The following is a 22,510-nucleotide window of genomic DNA, read 5'->3' on the forward strand; positions in this document are numbered from 1 at the left end:
CACAGCTAACAACAGGCTACCCAGCCCACAGCTAACAACAGGCTACCCAGCCCACAGCTAACAGGCTACCCAGCCCACAGCTAACAGGCTACCCAGCCCACAGCTAACAGGCTACCCAGCCCACAGCTAACAACAGGCTACCCAGCCCACAGCTAACAACAGGCTACCCAGCCCACAGCTAACAACAGGCTACCCAGCCCACAGCTAACAACAGGCTACCCAGCCCACAGCTAACAACAGGCTACCCAGCCCACAGCTAACAACAGGCTACCCAGCCCACAGCTAACAACAGGCTACCCAGCCCACAGCTAACAACAGGCTACCCAGCCCACAGCTAACAACAGGCTACCCAGCCCACAGCTAACAACAGGCTACCCAGCCCACAGCTAACAACAGGCTACCCAGCCCACAGCTAACAACAGGCTACCCAGCCCACAGCTAACAACAGGCTACCCAGCCCACAGCTAACAACAGGCTACCCAGCCCACAGCTAACAACAGGCTACCCAGCCCACAGCTAACAACAGGCTACCCAGCCCACAGCTAACACTTAATCTAGGCCAAGGACTAGACTGGAGTTTTTCCTTATTGAAAGCAACTAATTTCACCACTTTTAGTCTTGAAATCTTTGGTTGTTTACAACACTACTCACTATGTTTAGTACATGGCCTCACATGTGAATCCTTAAAGAGATAGATGGGTGTGGCTAAAGTTTATGAGGGTGTAAATTATGCTGAATGGATGTAGACAACAAAGAGCTCTCCAGTAGGTACCAAAATATTCAAGGGCCATTTTCTTAAAAGTGAGGTTACAAGTTCATCAACTTTCAAAGCAGAATTACTTTCCCATTGTTCCTCAACTGCAGTGTATGATATACAATTGTCTAGCTCCGAGTCTCTACTTTAATCCAATGTAAAAAACGATTTCAAATTTTGCTGCATACGACCAAACCAGGTGGTGGGTCACATGTGACCCGTTTCAGGAAACTAGGGGTGTTATGTTGCGGATCACTACTTAACAAAAGCCATATGAACAATCTTTTTTTTATCAAAATGAGTTTTTGGGCAGAAATGCATTCTGGAACATGTGCCTTAATAACAAAAACTTGTTTGCCATCTGTAAATACTAATAAAATTCCAAGCCTAGTTGGTTTAGCCACAGAAAAAGCGAGCAACCTTCCCGCTAGCCATGATTGGCTGAGATAATGAGTGGGCTGAACATGCCGAGAGATGAGTTCTGATTGGTCTGCCACGTAGCACGTTTCTGTCTATAATATGAGCGGGTCAGTATGTGTTGTTGATCCTTTCTAACTTTTAATAAAGATATCACGTAGTAGAACTGCATCAGTGTTGCTCTCCACTTTCTGGACGACCAAGTTTTGAAATCAGTGGAATTAGAGTCTGATAGCTAAGGAGATGGAGAAAACACCTGTCTCTGGATTACATCTTCAAACTAAAGGACAACCATGGCGTCCGTGACAGAGAGAAGCGTCCAACCATGATGTATACAGGTAAGAAAGTGTAGCTAACTACATTTTCTGATATTACACGTCTAATTTTGACAAAGTCGTTTTCATTTCAAGTTAAAGTGTACTGTTAGCTAACTAGCTAATGTTAGCTGTCTGGCTCGCTAGTTAACGTTACGTGTATGATCTTATTATTCGTATCTCAGAGCCATTTGATTGGCTAGTTATAGCCTAAAGTTATTTAGCTAACATTGAACCTGGGTGGTTAGCTACCTGCAGATTCATTCAGGGTAGTAGCATCATGAGTTGGGATTATGGTTCATTGTTTAACTAGCTAGCTAGCTACATGTCTTAACAAAAAGACCACACCTATGCAAAAGTAACCATTTTGGGTGACTTTGTAAATTCAGAATAACTGCTGAATTTACGAACGCTCAACACCCGTTGAATATGGCCGGTGTCAGTAAACGTCGGCAAAAAAAGTGTAATTAAATCGTTGCCAGGAGCACAGTTAGTCACCAACGCTCTGGATAACATGAAAACAGCCTAACCAGCTCTGCTAGGGAGAGTAAAATGGTCAGAGTGGGATGTTCTCTCATTATGTGTCTGGAAGTAGCTAGCCAATGTTAGCCAGTTAGCTTGGGAGCTTGACTGTCGTTGTGAGGTCAGAACACTCGGATCAACCCTCTCTGAATGCTCCGAGAGCCAAAACACTCTGAATTTACGAACTGACAATCTGACAGCACAGTTGCAGTCACCAACTCTCTGGATAACATAACAGCCTAACCAGCTCTGCTAGGGCGAATAATGTTCAGTGAGCTGTTCTCTCATTTGTGTCTGGAAGTATTTAGCAAGTTCGCTTGGGTGCTTGACTGCTGTTGTTAGACAGAGCCGTCAAATCGACCGTTAGAGATGGGTGGGGCTGAAGCTTAAGAGGGTGTGAACAATGCTATATGGGTATAGACAAAGAGCTCTCCAGTAGGTATCAAAACATTCAAAGGCCATTTTCTCAAAAGTGAGGTTACAAGTTTATCAACTTTCAAAGCAGAATTACGTTCCAATTGTTCCTCAAATGTAGTGTATGATCTGCCATTTTGTAACTCTGTCTCTGCTTTTAACCAATGTAAAAAAAACTATTTCTAATTTTGCTACATAAGACTCAATCAAGGCAGTCAAGTCACATATAGGGAGCCATGTGTGTGCAGGGAGCTCATTTGGAGCCGTGGTGCTTACTGTTCCCAGTCCCCCTCTAATCCACCATTTGATACAGACCCCAAGGTGACAGACCATCAAAGGGTGCTATTACATAAAACCAATACACACACACACTCAAGAGGCCTCCACAATTGCAAATGAATATCAATGAGATTCTTTCTTTAGATCACAGCCAGCTAAACTCTGACTCGCCAATAAAGAAACAAAGATTGTCAGTTGCCTTTTAATCCTGAGAAACAAAGCAGATTGGCCATTGAATAGTTAATGGCCTAGCTAGCTGTAGTGATTATAGAAGGCTTTATGGACATGGTGCCCGTCAATACACTTACTATCTGACAGCTTTACATAGAAATAAAAGATGCTGTTGAGAGGTTCGCACGATGGGAGACGTAGCGGGACCAGGGACAAGGGGAGAGGTAAGAGGGGAGAGAGAGAGGTAGAGAGAGAGAGGTAGAGAGAGAGAGGTAGAGAGAGAGAGGTAGAGAGAGAGAGGTAGAGAGAGAGAGGTAGAGAGAGAGAGGTAGAGAGAGAGAGAGAGAGAGAGAGAGAGAGAGAGAGAGAGAGAGGTAGAGAGAGATGGATGGATAGAAGATGGATGAAGAAAATACAAAAGCTGCAGGGACTATCTGTTACCCGTGTCGGTGACTAGCAGAGAGACAGATGTTACCTGTGTTAGTGAGTAGCAGGGAGACAGATGTTACCTGTGTTAGTGACTAGCAGAGAGACAGATGTTACCTGTGTTAGTGACTAGCAGAGAGACAGATGTTACCTGTGTTAGTGAGTAGCAGAGAGACAGATGTTACCTGTGTTAGTGAGTAGCAGAGAGACAGATGTTACCTGTGTTAGTGACTAGCAGAGAGACAGATGTTACCTGTGTTAGTGAGTAGCAGAAGGACAGCTGTTACCTGTGTTAGTGAGTAGCAGAGAGAGATGTTACCTGTGTTAGTGACTAGCAGAGAGACAGATGTTACCTGTGTTAGTGACTAGCAGAAGGACAGCTGTTACCTGTGTTAGTGACTAGCAGGGAGACAGATGTTACCTGTGTTAGTGACTAGCAGGGAGACAGATGTTACCTGTGTTAGTGACTAGCAGGGAGACAGATGTTACCTGTGTTAGTGACTAGCAGAGAGACAGATGTTACCTGTGTTAGTGAGTAGCAGAGAGACAGATGTTACCTGTGTTAGTGAGTAGCAGAGAGACAGATGTTACCTGTGTTAGTGAGTAGCTTGGTGGCCTCGAGAACCTTCTCTGTGTAGACTCCAGGCTCGTAGTTGTCCATCTCACATGTGACCACATGGACCACCCTGGCAGCGCGGCCACGGATGGCGCCGGCCGTACGATCCAACCCGTCCACATCCTTCTCCTGCAGCGCTATCACACACTTGTTGACATCCTCCAGAATGTGGTTCTCTGGAAGAGAAGATACAAACCAACCAACATTTATTCATATAGAGCCTATTATAAAAACATCCATAGGTATCGGACAATCCTATTGAAACTGTTTGGGGGACAGTCTGCCAGACGAGCCACAATAATACTGCTTTCTCCCCCTTTATCCGAGACAAGATTAGAGTTTATATATATATATATATATGTTTTTATTACTTGGTGACCTGCACACTCCCGTAACAAGGACACAGATGTTAACAACAGGCAGCGTCTGCGGTAACAGGAATGGTGTTCAGAAGCAGGAAATCTTCATCCTTCATGGCAGATGTGTTAGCCTTGTCCCTGGATTAACACTGGGGGACGGGGCTAACAAACTAACCAGAGGAAGAGATAACGAACTAGGAGAGGGAGCGCAACAGAAAATGTTAGAGCCATCCCTCTCATTTAGACTCCTTATTAAATGGAAGAGCCATCCCTCTCATTTAGACTCCTTATTAAATGGAAGAGCCATCCCTCTCATTTAGACTCCTTATTAAATGTTAGAGCCATCCCTCTCATTTAGACTCCTTATTAAATGGAAGAGCCATCCCTCTCATTTAGACTCCTTATTAAATGGAAGAGCCATCCCTCTCATTTAGACTCCTTATTAAATGGAAGAGCCATCCCTCTCATTTAGACTCCTTATTAAATGGAAGAGCCATCCCTCTCATTTAGACTCCTTATTAAATGGAAGAACCATCCCTCTCATTTAGACTCCTCATTAAATGGAAGAGCCATCCCTCTCATTTAGACTCCTTATTAAATGGAAGAGCCATCCCTCTCATTTAGACTCCTTATTAAATGGAAGAGTCATCCCTCTCATTTAGACTCCTTATTAAATGGAAGAGTCATCCCTCTCATTTAGACTCCTTATTAAATGTTAGAGCCATCCCTCTCATTTAGACTCCTCATTAAATGGAAGAGCCATCCCTCTCATTTAGACTCCTCATTAAATGGAAGAGCCATCCCTCTCATTTAGACTCCTTATTAAATGGAAGAGCCATCCCTCTCATTTAGACTCCTTATTAAATGGAAGAGCCATCCCTCTCATTTAGACTCCTTATTAAATGGAAGAGCCATCCCTCTCATTTAGACTCCTCATTAAATGGAAGAGCCATCCCTCTCATTTAGACTCCTCATTAAATGGAAGAGCCATCCCTCTCATTTAGACTCCTCATTAAATGGAAGAGCCATCCCTCTCATTTAGACTCCTTATTAAATGGAAGAGCCATCCCTCTCATTTAGACTCCTTATTAAATGGAAGAGCCATCCCTCTCGTTTAGACTCCTCATTAAATGGAAGAGCCATCCCACTCATTTAGACTCCTTATTAAATGTTAGAGCCATCCCTCTCATTTAGACTCCTTATTAAATGGAAGAGCCATCCCTCTCATTTAGACTCCTTATTAAATGGAAGAGCCATCCCTCTCATTTAGACTCCTCATTAAATGGAAGAGCCATCCCTCTCATTTAGACTCCTTATTAAATGGAAGAGTCATCCCTCTCATTTAGACTCCTTATTAAATGGAAGAGTCATCCCTCTCATTTAGACTCCTTATTAAATGTTAGAGCCATCCCTCTCATTTAGACTCCTCATTAAATGGAAGAGCCATCCCTCTCATTTAGACTCCTTATTAAATGGAAGAGCCATCCCTCTCATTTAGACTCCTTATTAAATGGAAGAGCCATCCCTCTCATTTAGACTCCTTATTAAATGGAAGAGCCATCCCTCTCATTTAGACTCCTCATTAAATGGAAGAGCCATCCCTCTCATTTAGACTCCTCATTAAATGGAAGAGCCATCCCTCTCATTTAGACTCCTCATTAAATGTTAGAGCCATCCCTCTCATTTAGACTCCTCATTAAATGGAAGAGCCATCCCTCTCATTTAGACTCCTTATTAAATGGAAGAGCCATCCCTCTCATTTAGACTCCTTATTAAATGGAAGAGCCATCCCTCTCATTTAGACTCCTTATTAAATGGAAGAGTCATCCCTCTCATTTAGACTCCTTATTAAATGTTAGAGCCATCCCTCTCATTTAGACTCATTAAATGTTAGTCATCCCTCTCATTTAGACTCCTTATTAAATGGAAGTCATCCCTCTCATTTAGACTCCTTATTAAATGTTAGAGCCATCCCTCTCATTTAGACTCCTTATTAAATGTTAGAGCCATCCCTCTCATTTAGACTCCTCATTAAATGGAAGAGCCATCCCTCTCATTTAGACTCCTTATTAAATGGAAGAGCCATCCCTCTCATTTAGACTCCTTATTAAATGTTAGAGCCATCCCTCTCATTTAGACTCGTTAAATGGAAGAGCCATCCCTCTCATTTAGACTCCTCATTAAATGTTAGAGCCATCCCTCTCATTTAGACTCCTCATTAAATGTTAGAGCCATCCCTCTCATTTAGACTCCTTATTAAATGGAAGAGCCATCCCTCTCATTTAGACTCATCATTAAATGGAAAAGCCATCCCTCTCATTTAGACTCCTCATTAAATGGAAGAGCCATCCCTCTCATTTAGACTCCTTATTAAATGGAAGAGCCATCCCTCTCATTTAGACTCCTTATTAAATGTTAGAGCCATCCCTCTCATTTAGACTCCTTATTAAATGTTAGAGCCATCCCTCTCATTTAGACTCCTTATTAAATGGAAGAGCCATCCCTCTCGTTTAGACTCCTCATTAAATGGAAGAGCCATCCCTCTCATTTAGACTCCTCATTAAATGGAAGAGCCATCCCTCTCATTTAGACTCCTCATTAAATGGAAGAGCCATCCCTCTCATTTAGACTCCTTATTAAATGTTAGAGCCATCCCTCTCATTTAGACTCCTTATTAAATGGAAGAGCCATCCCTCTCGTTTAGACTCCTCATTAAATGGAAGAGCCATCCCTCTCATTTAGACTCCTCGTTAAATGGAAGAGCCATCCCTCTCATTTAGACTCCTCGTTAAATGGAAGAGCCATCCCTCTCATTTAGACTCCTCGTTAAATGGAAGAGCCATCCCTCTCATTTAGACTCCTCATTAAATGGAAGAGCCATCCCTCTCGTTTAGACTCCTCATTAAATGGAAGAGCCATCCCTCTCATTTAGACTCCTCGTTAAATGGAAGAGCCATCCCTCTCATTTAGACTCCTCGTTAAATGGAAGAGCCATCCCTCTCATTTAGACTCCTCGTTAAATGGAAGAGCCATCCCTCTCATTTAGACTCATCATTAAATGGAAGAGCCATCCCTCTCATTTAGACTCATCATTAAATGGAAGAGCCATCCCTCTCATTTAGACTCATCATTAAATGGAAGAGCCATCCCTCTCATTTAGACTCATCATTAAATGGAAGAGCCATCCCTCTCATTTAGACTCCTCATTAAATGGAAGAGCCATCCCTCTCATTTAGACTCCTCATTAAATGGAAGAGCCATCCCTCTCATTTAGACTCCTCATTAAATGGAAGAGCCATCCCTCTCATTTAGACTCCTCATTAAATGGAAGAGCCATCCCTCTCATTTAGACTCCTCATTAAATGGAAGAGCCATCCCTCTCATTTAGACTCCTCATTAAATGGAAGAGCCATCCCTCTCATTTAGACTCCACATTAAATGGAAGAGCCATCCCTCTCATTTAGACTCCACATTAAATGGAAGAGCCATCCCTCTCATTTAGACTCCTCATTAAATGGAAGAGCCATCCCTCTCATTTAGACTCCTCATTAAATGGAAGAGCCATCCCTCTCATTTAGACTCCACATTAAATGGAAGAGCCATCCCTCTCATTTAGACTCCACATTAAATGGAAGAGCCATCCCTCTCATTTAGACTCCTCATTAAATGGAAGAGCCATCCCTCTCATTTAGACTCCTCATTAAATGGAAGAGCCATCCCTCTCATTTAGACTCCTCATCTCTCTGCATAAAGCAACCAGCCAGTCTGGGGTGTGTGATCCAAATGGAACCCTGTTCCCTATATAGTGCACTACCCACCGTATGACCCCTAGATGGGTGTCATTTGGCCCTCGTCAAGAGTGCGCGCTTGGCTTGGAGGTGAGAGGAGTCACTTACTGCATAATGGAGGCCTGTTTAAGGCCCAGCTAGTTCAATGCTTCCAACACAAAACGAGCAGTTTGTTCCCTAGTCTTTACACATATCAGGGCCCTGACATTTTCTTTTTACAAGGAGCACACGTGCGCACCTAAGTTGAAAAATGTAGGTGCCGCACACACAAAGAAATGTAAGGAATACAATGAAAAATATTTGACATTAAATGCTAGAATCCTTCATTTTTAGGCGCACTGGTGCACCTAAAAATAAAATAAATCCAGGTCGCACAGCAAAATATTTGTGCGCACATGCGAGTAAAATGGTGGAACTGTAGAGCCCTGTACATGACAGGAAGTCAATTATCTCTACTTTTAGCTCAGCACCAACCAGTCACCAGAGCTGTACAGGCTTACCTAGGGGCTCTGGTCAAAAGTATGGCACTATATTGGGAATAAGGTGCTATTTGGGAAGAATCTTCAGCGCTCCTGTCTGGCTGGTCGGAGCTTGGAGGCCGAGGCAGGAAGCCAATCACGAGGCTGTGTTACATATGTGTCCTGTTCCAATCAGAGAAGACTAATAACTGCTCTTCTCCAGATCGCCCGCTCAGTCTACGCTTAACGACTAAAACGCTAAGGAGCAAACATATCTAAATAGTGTCTGAAAGCTACAGACAGGAGGCCAGTTAAGACTCCGCCTGCCTTCCTCACCGGATAGTGTCTGAAAGCTACAGACAGGAGGCCAGTTAAAACTCCGCTCCGCCTGCCTTCCTCACCGGGGGGTATTCACTAGGAACCAAATAGAAGCTAACGGAGGGCCTACCAGAACTTGTCCAATAAGAAATGCTTATTGGACAATTAAGACTCCTAGAGCACTATAAAAAATAAAAAAATTGATTCAGTTTCACCCCCCCCCCCCCAAAAAAATATCGTTTGCGTTTCGTTTTTCGCTCTGAAATCACACCCTTTTTAATTTTTTGTATAGAAAAACAACTCAAGTGAATGTTTGTAAGTACACAACAACGCTTAAATCACTTTTGAGGTCTGAGAAAATGGTACAGAATTGTGATTTTTGGGTGTAGCTAACCTTTAATTCAAATTGTGATTTTTTTGGGTGTAGTTAACCTTTAATTCAAATTGTGCCCCTGGTAAGAGGCTGTTCAGCGGTATTTGTGTAGTACACATGGTTTACGAAACAAACACCAACTGGAATTATGAAAATGATATCATTCTGCCAGGTAAGTATAGGTTAATATGTAGTTAACATTTAATTGAGAGGGTTTTTGGGAAAGCCTTCGCATTCACCAGAATAATTTATTAGCATCTGCGTCATCATCTCAGATTTGATAGGCCCTACTCGGTCTCTCTTTGATAGCTTCCTCCTTCCGTCTTTCAACTCAACAGCCAGGCTAACATGACACACTGGGGTGTTCAGAAACCAGTAGGTTTACAGCTGCTACACTGGGGTGTTAAGAAACCAGTAGGTTTACAGCTGCTACACTGGGGTGTTGAGAAACCAGTAGGTTTACAGCCGCTACACTGGGGTGTTGACAAACCAGTAGGTTTACAGCTGCTACACTGGGGTGTTGACAAACCAGTAGGTTTACAGCTGCTACACTGGGGTGTTGACAAACCAGTAGGTTTACAGCCGCTACACTGGGGTGTTGACAAACCAGTAGGTTTCCAGCCGCTACACTGGGGTGTTGACAAACCAGTAGGTTTACAGCTGCTACACTGGGGTGTTGAGAAACCAGTAGGTTTACAGCCGCTACACTGGGGTGTTTGACAAACCAGTAGGTTTACAGCTGCTACACTGGGGTGTTGACAAACCAGTAGGTTTACAGCTGCTACACTGGGGTGTTGACAAACCAGTAGGTTTACAGCTGCTACACTGGGGTGTTGACAAACCAGTAGGTTTACAGCTGCTACACTGGGGTGTTTGACAAACCAGTAGGTTTCCAGCCGCTACACTGGGGTGTTGAGAAACCAGTAGGTTTCCAGCCGCTACACTGGGGTGTTGACAAACCAGTAGGTTTACAGCTGCTACACTGGAGTGTTTGACAAACCAGTAGGTTTCCAGCCGCTACACTGGGGTGTTGAGAAACCAGTAGGTTTACAGCCGCTACACTGGGGTGTTGAGAAACCAGTAGGTTTACAGCCGCTACACTGGGGTGTTGAGAAACCAGTAGGTTTACAGCCGCTACACTGGGGTGTTGAGAAACCAGTAGGTTTCCAGCCGCTACACTGGGGTGTTGACAAACCAGTAGGTTTACAGCCGCTACACTGGGGTGTTGACAAACCAGTAGGTTTACAGCCGCTACACTGGGGTGTTGACAAACCAGTAGGTTTACAGCTGCTACACTGGGGTGTTGACAAACCAGTAGGTTTACAGCCGCTACACTGGGGTGTTGAGAAACCAGTAGGTTTCCAGCCGCTACACTGGGGTGTTGAGAAACCAGTAGGTTTACAGCCGCTACACTGGGGTGTTGAGAAACCAGTAGGTTTACAGCTGCTACACTGGGGTGTTGACAAACCCCAGTGTAGCGGCTCCGTATCAAAAAAATGATACAGAGCCGTAATCATTTAGGAAGGTTACCTTCGCTTTCTTGGGGACAGGGACTATGGTGGTCTGTTTGTAACATGTAGGTATTAGACTCGGTCAGGGAGAGGTTGAAAATGTCAGTGAAGACACTTGCCAGTTGGTCCGCGCATGCTTAGAGTACACGTCCTGGTAATTCTTCCGGCCCTGCGGCTTGGTGAATGTTGTCCTCTTCAAAGGTCTTGCTCACATCGGCAATGAAGAGCATGCTCAGACAGTCATCCGGAAAAGCTGGTGCACTCACGCATGCTTCAGTGTTGCTTGCCTCGAAGCGAGAATAAAAAGGCATTTAGCTCGTGTGGTAGGATCGCGTCACTGGGAAGCTCGCGGCTGGGTTTCCCTTTGTAGTCTGTACTAGTTTACAAGCCCTGCCACATCCAACGAGCGCCAGAGACGGCGTAATAGGATTCAATCTTAGTCCTGTATTGACACCTGTTGGATGGTTCATTGACGCTTTGCCTATTTGATGGTTCATCTGAGGGCATAGCGGGATTTCTTATAAGCATCTGGATTAGTGTCCTGCTCCTTGAAAACGGCAGCTCAACCCTTTAGCTCGGTGCGCATGTTGCCTAATCTATAGTTTCTGGTTGGGATATGTACGTACGGTCACTGTGGGGACGAAGTCGTTGACGCACTTATTGATGAAGCCGGTCACAGAGGTGGTGTACTCCTCAATGCCATTGGATGAATCACGGAACATCTTCCAGTCTATGCTAGCAAAACAGTCCTGTAGCGTAGCATTCGCGTCCTCTGACCACTTTCGTATTGAGCGAGTCACTGATACTTCCTGCTTTAGTTTGCGCTTGTAAGCAGGAATCAGGAGGATAGAATGATGGTCAGATGGAGGCCGAGGAAGAGCTTTGTAAGCGTCTCTGTGTTGAGTAAAGGTGGTCTGGAGTTATTTTTCCCTCTGGTCACACGTGACATGCTGGTAAAACTGATTTAAGTGTGCCTGCATTAAAGTCCCCGGCCACTAGGAGCGCCACTTCTGGATGAGCATTTTCTTGTTTGCTTATGGCCTTTTACAGCTTGTTGAGTGTGGTCTTAGTTCCAGCATCTGTTTGTGGTGGTAAATAGACGGCTACGAATAATAGACAATAACTCTTGGTAGATAGTGTGGTCTACAGCTTATGCTGAGGTATTCTACCACAGTCGGGCAATACCTCGAGACTTATTTAATATCAGACATCACGCACCAGGAGTTATTGACAAATAGACACACCCCCGCCCATCGTCTGACCAGACGTAGCTGCTCTGTCCTGCCGATGCACGGAGAAGCCAGCCAGCTCTATATTATCCGTGTCGTCGTTTAGCCACGTCTTGGTGAAACATTTTGCACTATTGTAAAGTGGTTGTTCCACTGGATATCATAAGGTGAATGCACCAATTTGTAAGTCGCTCTGGATAAGAGCGTCTGCTAAATGACTTAAATGTAAATGTAAATGTAAACATAAGATAGTTTAATGTCCCATTGGTAGGATAGTCTTAATCGTAGATCGTTCAGTTTGTTGTCCAATATTTGCACGTTGACCAATAATACGGAGGGTAGTGAGTGGTGGTTTACCTACTCGTCGGGGAATTCTTACAAGGCACCCCATCCTCCTCCCCCCTTTTCTCCATCTCTTCTTCACACGGATGACGTGGATTTGGGCCTTGTCTCGACAAAACAGTATATCCTTTGCGTCGGACTCGTTAAAGAAAAAAATCTTTGTCCAGTTGGAGGTGAGTAATCGCTGTTTTGATGTCCAGATGGTATTTTCGGTCATAAGAGACGGTAGCAGCAACATTATGTAATGTAAGTTACAAACAACGCAAAAAAACACTAAATAGCACATTTGGTCAGGAGCCCGTAAAACAGCATCCAGCCCCATTACTTATATAAAATGACATGAACCCTGAAAAGGAAAAGCTCCGCCCCCTCCTACTTACCAGACACACAGAGGAAGTCGTCAATGCTGGTGATGTCATCGACGGCATCAGTGAGGACGCGGACCTGTTTCTCCCAGGACTCTTTGAAGAGGTCCATGTTGTCCTGAGCAACCTTACTGTTGGGCTTGGCAGCTAGAGCCAGCGCTGCATTAATCACCTGTTACAGAGCACACACCAATTACTACAGCAGGTAGATTAGCATAAGGAATTACTACAGCAGGTAGATTAGCATAAGGAATTACTACAGCAGGTAGATTAGCATAAGGAATTACTACAGCAGGTAGATTAGCATAAGGAATTACTACAGCAGGTAGATTAGCATAAGGAATTACTACAGCAGGTAGATTAGCATAAGGAATTACTACAGCAGGTAGATTAGCATAAGGAATTACTACAGCAGGTAGATTAGCATAAGGAATTACTACAGCAGGTAGATTAGCATAAGGAATTACTACAGCAGGTAGATTAGCATAAGGAATTACTACAACAGGTAGATTAGCATAAGGAATTACTACAGCAGGTAGATTAGCATAAGGAATTACTACAGCAGGTAGATTAGCATAAGGAATTACTACAGCAGGTAGATTAGCATAAGGAATTACTACAGCAGGTAGATTAGCATAAGGAATTACTACAGCAGGTAGATTAGTATAAGGAATTACTACAGCAGGTAGATTAGTATAAGGAATGTGTAATGTATCTAAAGACCAGATCAACCTCTCAGACCAGCACACTCACAGACCCCCCCCACACACACACTTGGAGGTTGGACGAGGAAGTGAAGCTGGCAGGATATGGGGCTGGAGGCTGGATGAGGAAGTGAAGCTGGCAAGATATGGGGCTGGAGGTTGGATGAGGAAGTGAAGCTGGCAAGATATGGGGCTGGAGGTTGGATGAGGAAGTGAAGCTGGCAAGATATGGGGCTGGAGGTTGGATGAGGCAGTAAAGATGGCAGGTTATGGGGGGAGAAGGGGAGGGGTTTAGGAACAGGGGGCTGGAGGTGAGAAGTGTTGGCATTTTGGCAGGACTATGGAGCTGGGGGTTGGGGATGAGCTAAGAGACAATGAAGCTGGGGTGAGGGGGAGGAAGGAGAGCTGGGGAGAGGGAGAGGAAGGAGCGGGGAGGAAGGGGAGCTGGGAAGAGGGGAGCGGGGAGGAAGGGGAGCTGGGAAGAGGGGAGCGGGGAGGAAGGGGAGCTGGGAAGAGGGGAGCGGGGAGGAAGGGGAGCTGGGAAGAGGGGGGCGGGGAGGAAGGGGAGCTGGGAAGAGGGGAGCGGGGAGGAAGGGGAGCTGGGAAGAGGGGAGCGGGGAGGAAGGGGAGCTGGGAAGAGGGGAGCGGGGAGGAAGGGGAGCTGGGAAGAGGGGAGCGGGGAGGAAGGGGAGCTGGGAAGAGGGGAGCGGGGAGGAAGGGGAGCTGGGAAGAGGGAGCGGGGAGGAAGGGGAGCTGGGAAGAGGGGAGCGGGGAGGAAGAAGAGCTGGGAAGAGGGGAGCGGGGAGGAAGGAGAGCTGGGAAGAGGGGAGGAAGGAGAGCTGGGTAAAGGGGAGGAAGGAGAGCAGGGTAAAGGGGAGGAAGGAGAGCTGGGTAAAGGGGAGGAAGGAGAGCTGGGTAAAGGGGAGGAAGGAGAGCTGGGTAAAGGGGAGGAAGGAGAGGGGAGGAAGGGGAGGAAGGAGAGGGGAGGAAGGGGAGGAAGGAGAGGGGAGGAAGGGGAGGAAGGAGAGGGGAGGAAGGGGAGGAAGGAGAGGGGAGGAAGGGGAGGAAGGAGAGGGGAGGAAGGAGAGGGGAGGAAGGGGAGCTGGGTAGAGGGGAGCTGGGTAGAGGGGAGCTGGGAAGAGGGGAGCTGGGAAGAGGGGAGCTGGGAAGAGGGGAGCTGGGAAGAGGGGAGCTGGGAAGAGGGGAGCTGGGAAGAGGGGAGCTGGGAAGAGGGGAGCTGGGAAGAGGGGAGCTGGGAAGAGGAGCTGGGAAGAGGGGAGCTGGGAAGAGGGGAGCTGGGAAGAGGGGAGCTGGGAAGAGGGGAGCTGGGAAGAGGGGAGCTGGGTAGAGGGGAGCTGGGTAGAGGGGAGCTGGGTAGAGGGGAGCTGGGTAGAGGGGAGCTGGGTAGAGGGGAGCTGGGTAGAGGGGAGCTGGGTAGAGGGGAGCTGGGTAGAGGGGAGCTGGGTAGAGGGGAGGAAGGGGAGCTGGGTAGAGGGGAGCTGGGTAGAGGGGAGGAAGGGGAGCTGGGTAGAGGGGAGGAAGGGGAGCTGGGTAGAGGGGAGGAAGGGGAGCTGGGTAGAGGGGAGGAAGGGGAGCTGGGTAGAGGGGAGGAAGGGGACCTGGCTAGAGGGGAGGAAGGGGACCTGGCTAGAGGGGAGGAAGGGGAGCTGGGGAAAGGGAGCTGGCGAGAGGGGAGGAAGGGGAGCTGGCGAGAGGGGAGGAAGGGGAGCTGGCGAGAGGGGAGGAAGGGGAGCTGGCGAGAGGGGAGGAAGGGGAGCTGGCGAGAGGAGAGGAAGGGGAGCTGGCGAGAGGAGAGGAAGGGGAGCTGGCGAGAGGAGAGGAAGGGGAGCTGGCGAGAGGAGAGGAAGGGGAGCTGGCGAGAGGGGAGGAAGGGGAGCTGGGTAGAGGGTAGGAACGAAAGGAGGAAGGAGAGCTGGCGAGAGGGATTGGGTAGAAAGACCGGCAGGTACCTGGGGGCAGAGTGTTTCCAGCTGGGATGCAGCCATACGGACCAGCTTGACACCCTCCTCATTATTAGAGATGGAGCAGGCCAGGTTGGCCACCTAGACACAAACAAACACAGCAGTCAGACTCACACCTACATACAAACTGCATAGCATTGTAGTCTCAATGTTTTACTGCCGCCATCTCAGAGGAGAGAGATGAGACAGTCAGGTTCTGATTATATACAGTACACAGCATGGGAGTGTACCACACCTAGTAAACAGAAACACAGAAACAGTCAGACTCACACCTACATACACCGCATGGTCAGTGTTTCCCCTAGATTCATTTAGCAGCGGAATCATTGACGCCACTCAAAAAAAATGAATAATGAACACAGTGAATTCGGAAATTATTCAGACCCCTTGACCTTCCACGTTACCGCCTCATTCTAAAATTCATTAAATAAAAATAAAAATCCTCAATCTACACACAATACCCCATAATGGCAATTTTTGAAAAAAACAGAAATACCTTATTTTCATAAGTATTCAGACCCTTTGCTTATGAGAATCGAAAATGAGCTCACGTGCATCTTGTTTCCATTGATCATCCTTGAGATGTTTCTACAACTTGGGAGTCCACCTCTGGACATGATTTGGAAAGACACACACCTGTCTATATAAGGTCCCACAGTTGACAGTGCATGTCAGAGCAAAAACCAAGCCATGAGGTCAAAGGAACGGTCCGTAAAGCTCCGAGACAGGATTGTATCACGGCACAGATCTGAGGAAGGGTACCAAAACATTTCTGCATTCCCCCAAGACATATAGTGGCCTCCATCATTCTTAAATGGAAGAAGTTTGGAACAACCAAGACTCCTCCTAAAGCTGTCCGCCCGGCCAAACTGAGCAATCAGGGGAGAAGGGCCTTAATCAGGGAGGTGACTAAGAACCCAATGGTCACTGACAGAGCTCTAGAGTTCCTCTGTGGCGATGGGAGTACCTTCCAGAAGGCACTCCACCAATGAGGTCTTTATGGTAGAGTGGCCTGACAGTAGCCACTCCTCAGTAAAAGGCACATGACAGCCCACTTCGAGTTTACCGAAAAGGCACCTAAAGAACTCTGACCATGAGAAACAAGATTCTCTGATTTGATGAAACCAAGATTGAACTCTTTGGACTGAATGCCAAGCGTCATTTCTGGAGGAAACTACAGTGAATCATGGTGGTGGCAGCATCACTTTGTGGGGATGTTTTTTGGCGGCAGGGACTGGGAGACTAGTCAGGATCGAGGGAAAGATGAACAGCGCAAAGTAAAGAGAGATCCTTGATGAAAACCTGTTCCAGAGCCCTCAGGACTTCAGACTGGGGTGAAGGATCACCTTCCAACAGACAACTATCCTCAGCACAAGAAAACACAGGAGTGGCTTCAAGATAAGACTCTGAATGTCCTTGAGTGGCCCAGCCAGAATCCGGACTTGTACCCGATTGAATATCTCTGGAGAGTACTGAAAACAGCTGTGCAGCGACGCTCCCCATCCAACCTGACAGAGCTTGAGAGGATCTGCAGAGAAGAATGGGAGAAACTCCCCAAATACAGATGTGCCAAGCTTGTACCATCAGACTCTAGGCTGTAACCGCTGCCAACGGTGCATCGACAAAGTACTGAGTAAAGGGCCTGAAAACATATGTAAATGTACATTCGAAAAAATGTCTAAACACCATTTTTTGGTTTGTCATTATGGGGTGTAGATTAACATGAAGAAAAACTCTTGAATGAGTAGGTGTTCTAAAACTTTGACCGGTTGCGTGAGGGCGCACACACACACTGGCAGCATTATCAGAAAGCACAGCATTGACAGTCACTGCTAGACAGACAATACACAACTTCACATCTGTGTCACTGAGGATTTTAGCTCCACTGATAAATTAGACTATTAGTGACTTAAATACGTGGATGACTCACAACTTCCTGCAGATTAAAATCAAGACCGAGGTACTTATTGTTGGAGCCAAAGCACAGAGAGAGAACCTGGCTGCACATTTTAATTCACCAGCAATAAAGATTAAACACCAGGTTTAAAAAACCTAGGTGTTATTTTAGAATCAATTTCAAATCACACATTAGGAATGTGACCAAATAGATTTTAAATCACCTGAGGAACATTGCCACGGTGCAGCCATTTCTTTCTCAGGCCGAATACAGAGAAAATCCATGCTTTTATTGCAAGCAGGCTTGACTACTGTAATGCTCTCCTGTCTGGTCTACCCAAGAAAGCCATTGGTCAACTGTAAAACATACAGCATGCTGCAGCATGGGTACTGACCAAGACCAGACGGAGAACACACATTACACCGGTTTTAAGGTCTCTGCACTGGCTGCCTGTGAGTTTTAGAAATGATTTTAAGATTTAGATTTTATTTTTAAATCAATCCACGATTGTGCACCCCAATACATGTCAGACATGCTTTAAAGTTATGTACCCAGTAGGTCCCTCAGGTCCTCTGGCCCTTTAACTATCCCAAAGCCCAGGACCAAGAGGTATGGAGAGACAGCCTTATAACTATCCCAAAGCCTAGGACCAAGAGACATGGAGAGACAGCCTTATAACTATCCCAAAGCCTAGGACCAAGAGACATGGAGAGACAGCCTTTTAACTATCCCAAAGCCCAGGACCAAGAGGCATGGAGAGACAGCCTTTTAACTATCCCAAAGCCTTGGACCAGGAGGCATGGAGAGACCAAGAGGCATGGAGAGACAGCCTTTTAACTATCCCAAAGCCTAGGACCAAGAGGCATGGAGAGACAGCCTTATAACTATCCCAAAGCCCAGGACCAAGAGGCATGGAGAGGCAGCCTTTTAACTATCCCAAAGCCTAGGACCAAGAGGCATGGAGAGACAGCCTTATAACTATCCCAAAGCCCAGGACCAAGAGGCATGGAGAGACAGCCTTTTAACTATCCCAAAGCCTAGGACCAAGAGGCATGGAGAGACAGCCTTATAACTATCCCGAAGCCCAGGACCAAGAGGCATGGAGAGACAGCCTTTTAACTATCCCAAAGCCTAGGACCAAGAGGCATGGAGAGACAGCCTTTTAACTATCCCAAAGCCTAGGACCAAGAGGCATGGAGAGACAGCCTTTTAACTATCCCAAAGCCTAGGACCAAGAGGCATGGAGAGACAGCCTTTTAACTATCCCAAAGCCTAGGACCAAGAGGCATGGAGAGACAGCCTTTTAACTATCCTAAAGCCTAGGACCAAGAGGCATGGAGAGACAGCCTTTTAACTATCCCAAAGCCTAGGACCAAGAGGCATGGAGAGACAGCCTTTTAACTATCCCAAAGCCCAGGACCAAGAGGCATGGAGAGACAGCCTTTTAACTATCCCAAAGCCTAAAACCTGATGGGGACCAAGAGACATAGAGGCAGCCCTTAGTTATTATGCCCCCAGCCTGCCAGAGAACCTGATGGGGACCAAGAGACAGAGGCAGCCCTTAGTTATTATGCCCCCAGCCTGCCAGAGAACCTGATGGGGACCAAGAGACAGAGGCAGCCCTTAGTTATTATGCCCCCAGCCTGCCAGAGAATCTGAGCGGGGCCCAAACTGTGGACATATTTAAAACAGATCTTAAAAAGGCATCTTTTTAACTTTGCTTTTTAGTTGTTTTGAGTTTATTTTTTACAGGGACAGTGCACATTAAATCAACGTTTCAGTTAAAGTGGCGGTTTTAGCCAGCCGGCTAATTTTCAACCGCAGTCCCTGGGCAGGTTCAGTTTGTGTCTTTAGATAATCTGATGTTTGTTGTGGTAAATATTTCAGCTTTTATTTTCATTATTTTGTATTTATCTTTCTCTTCTCTCCTGTGAAGCACATTGAGTAACATTTTATGTCTGAAATGTGCTGTATAAATAAAGATTGATTTTATTACTGAAATGCAGTATTACCTTAAATTTGACTACACAGTTAATTTAAAGTTAAATTTTATATTGTGAATCGCCCATATGGCCCAGCCCTAGTGCTTGCCTACCGCTGGTACCCTGCTGTAGATTCAGTATAAAATCTATCAAAATGAATCTTAGGGGTAATGGAAAAAGAAGCACCAGTGGTTATATTGCCAAAGCAGATATCAATCTGTTCCAGACATGACACTAATAATCTGAAACAAAGAGCCTCAGACAGGGACAGTAAATTACAGAACCATTTAACGGACTAACAGGTTGGGAATTGTATGAATTCAATTCTACTAAATATTCTGGTGTTGATATATTCTGTCACTAAATTCACTCCGGTAGATTAAATCCATTTATAACAGTGGGAAGAGGAGACCGTCTCTCTGCCTTAGAGCGTAGTGAGTTATTAGCTTAAAAACCACAGGTTACCTAAATATCAACACCCAGAGAATCGCTGAATTAATACCCGGTGTGAACAGTCAAGTCTTCTCAATAATGAAGACAAACTGGATCAGTGAAGAGCCGAGGAGGACGGATTACAGCTACAGGTTGAGGAATGAATCACACAGTCACAACCCCACATTTGGCCAGAATTAAATCTTAAGGTACGATGTCAGCTTTTAAAATGTAATCTAAAGAGAGGATCTGCAGAGAAAAATGGGAGAAACTCCCCAAATATAAGGTGCCCAGAGTAAACTGCCTGCTACTCAGTCCCAGAACTAAGATATGCATATTATTGGTACCGTTGGGAAAAAAACACTGAGGTTTGTAGAAATGTAAAAATAATGTGGGAGAATATAACAATAGATATGGTAGGAGAAAATCCAAAGAAAAACACACCAGATCTCCCCCCCCACAGGGTGTCAGCAGTCTATGTTCAAGGTTTCAGGCTTGTAACTTCAAAAACTTATAAGAAATACGTTTTAGTAGAAGGACAGTCTTGGAAATCTGTGTTGCTCGCGCCATGAAGAAATTACACACCTGCTAAAATCGGTTTCCTATTGAACATACTTTCCGAAATAAATATTATACTTTGATTACATTTTCGGGGTATCTGAGGAGTAAATAGAAACGTATTTTGACTTGTTGAAACAAAGTTTTGGGGGGCGATTTTTGGATTCCTTTCTCTGTCTGTTGAACGAGTCGATTACTGAAATCGATGGCGCCAACTAAACAGACTTTTTGGGATATAAAGGATTTTTTCGAACAAAAATGACACTACATGTTATAGCTGGGACCCGTCAGATGACAAATCAGAGGAAGATTATCAAAAAGTGAATAGTTCATCTTTATATGTGAATGTATAAAATCTGTGCCGGTGGAAAAATATTTTGATATGGGGCACCGTCCTCAAACAATTGCATGGCATGTTTGCGCTGTAATAGCTACTGTAAATCACACAGTGCAGTTAGATTAACAAGAATTAAAGCTCAACAAAATGTTTAAAATCCATAATATTCATTATAATTTACATGAATTACGCGCCATCCGGTTTCACCGGAAGTTGTCCCGCTAGCAGGACCCCGATCCTTAAGGTAACAGGCTCCACTCTTCTGAGAAGGCTTTCCACTAGATGTTGGAAAATTGCTGCAGGGACTTGCTTCCATTCAGCCACAAGAGCATTAGTAAGGTCCGGCACTGATGTTGGGCGATTAGTCCTGGCTCGCAGTCGGTGTTCCAATTCATCCCAAAGGTGTTCGATGGGGTTGAGGTCAGGGCTCTGTGCAGGCCAATCAAATTCTTCCACACCGATCTTGACAAACCATTTCTGTATGGACCTCGCTTTGTGCACGGGTGCATTGTCATGCTATAACAGGAAAGGGCATTCCCCAAGCTGTTACCACAAAGTTGGAAGCCCAGAATTGTCTAGAATGTCATTGTATTCTATAGCATTAAGATTTCCCTTCACTGGAACTAAGGAGCCTAGCCAGAACCAAGTAAAACAACCGCAGACCATCATTCCTCCTCCACCAAACATTACAGTTGGCACTATGCATTCGGGCAGGTAACGTTCTCCTGGCATCCGCCAAACCCAGATTAGTCCGTTGGATTGCCAGATCGTGAAGCGTGATTCCGCACTACAGACAATGCGTTTCCATGACTCCAGAGTCCAATGCCGGCAAGCTTTACACCACTTCAACTGACGCTTGGATTTGCGCATGGTGGCTTGTGTGTGGTGAGGTGAGGAAGGGGGTTTAGGGTTGGGTGAGGAAGGTGGCTCGGCCATGGAGCTCCAAACAAACAGTTCTTGTGCTGGCGTTGCTCCAGAGGCAGGTTGGAACTCTGAAGTGAGTGTTGCAACAGAGAACAGACCATTTTAACGGGCTTCAGCACTCTGCGGTCCCATTCTGTGAGCTTGTGTGGCGTATTACTTTACAGCTGAGCCATTGTTGCTCCTAGACGTTCCCACTTCACAATAACCACACTTACAGTTGACCGGGGCAGCCACAACAGAGCAGAAATGTGACTGACTGAATCGTTTGAAAAGGTGGCATCTTATGACAGTGCCATGTTGAAAGTCACTGAGCTCTTCAGCAAGGCCATTAGTACTGCCAATGTTAGCCTATGGAGATTGCATTGCTGTGTGCTCGACAGGTATACACCTGTCCGCAACGGGTGTGGCTGAAATAGCCAAATCCACTAATTTGAAAGGGTGTCCACGCACTTTTGTACACTGGTTGACTCCTCACACAGGTCAGAGGTTCTCCATAGTCATAACCCAGCAGTTTTACACTTGTACATCTTACATATACTGAACAAAAATAGAAACAAATTTCGAAGATTTTACTGAGTTACAGTTTGGGCTGTGGCGGGTCGATTTAGTTAAACGGATTGTCATGCAAAAGTCTGCCGGTCTCACAGCATTGACCGTTAATTAACAGTCAAGTTTAGCATCTCCAGGCCGTCAAGCTGCTGAAGAGCCTCTGGAACATCTATATTAAAAAAGTCAATAGATCAATTCAATACACATCACAAATCAATTATTTATTTTAGTCTAAACAAACATTATGTGAAGAAAATGTATTTCAGAAGAACAGAATATGAGTTGGTCTACTGTATGTTATCAGGCTATTCTCCATGTTATAGACTGTAGGCTTGTTCATTTAGCAGACTAGATACTGTATGTTATCTGGCTATTCTCCATGTTATAGGCTGTAGGCTTGTTCATTTATCAGACTAGATACTGTATGTTATCTGGCTATGATATAGACTGTAGACTTGTTCATTTAGCAGACTAGATACTGTATGTTAT

The 22,510-nt window shown here is 45.5% G+C and overlaps 1 protein-coding gene across 3 annotated transcripts in view; it reads right to left on the reverse strand.

The window, feature by feature from the left end:
* ctnna1 (catenin (cadherin-associated protein), alpha 1) overlaps positions 1–22,510 on the reverse strand; it is a 252,692-nt gene that overhangs the window by 76,915 nt on the left and 153,267 nt on the right. For all 3 annotated transcript variants that reach the window (XM_039012640.1, XM_039012638.1, XM_039012639.1), the window contains exons 11-13: positions 15,331–15,423; positions 12,672–12,828; positions 3,889–4,089 (exon numbers count right to left, since the gene is read on the reverse strand). In XM_039012640.1, the coding sequence (XP_038868568.1) occupies positions 3,889–4,089; positions 12,672–12,828; positions 15,331–15,423 (451 nt within the window). The remainder of the gene's footprint in view (positions 1–3,888; positions 4,090–12,671; positions 12,829–15,330; positions 15,424–22,510) is intronic.

Source organism: Salvelinus namaycush, chromosome 17, assembly GCF_016432855.1.
Source record: "Salvelinus namaycush isolate Seneca chromosome 17, SaNama_1.0, whole genome shotgun sequence".
NCBI lineage: Eukaryota > Metazoa > Chordata > Actinopteri > Salmoniformes > Salmonidae > Salvelinus > Salvelinus namaycush.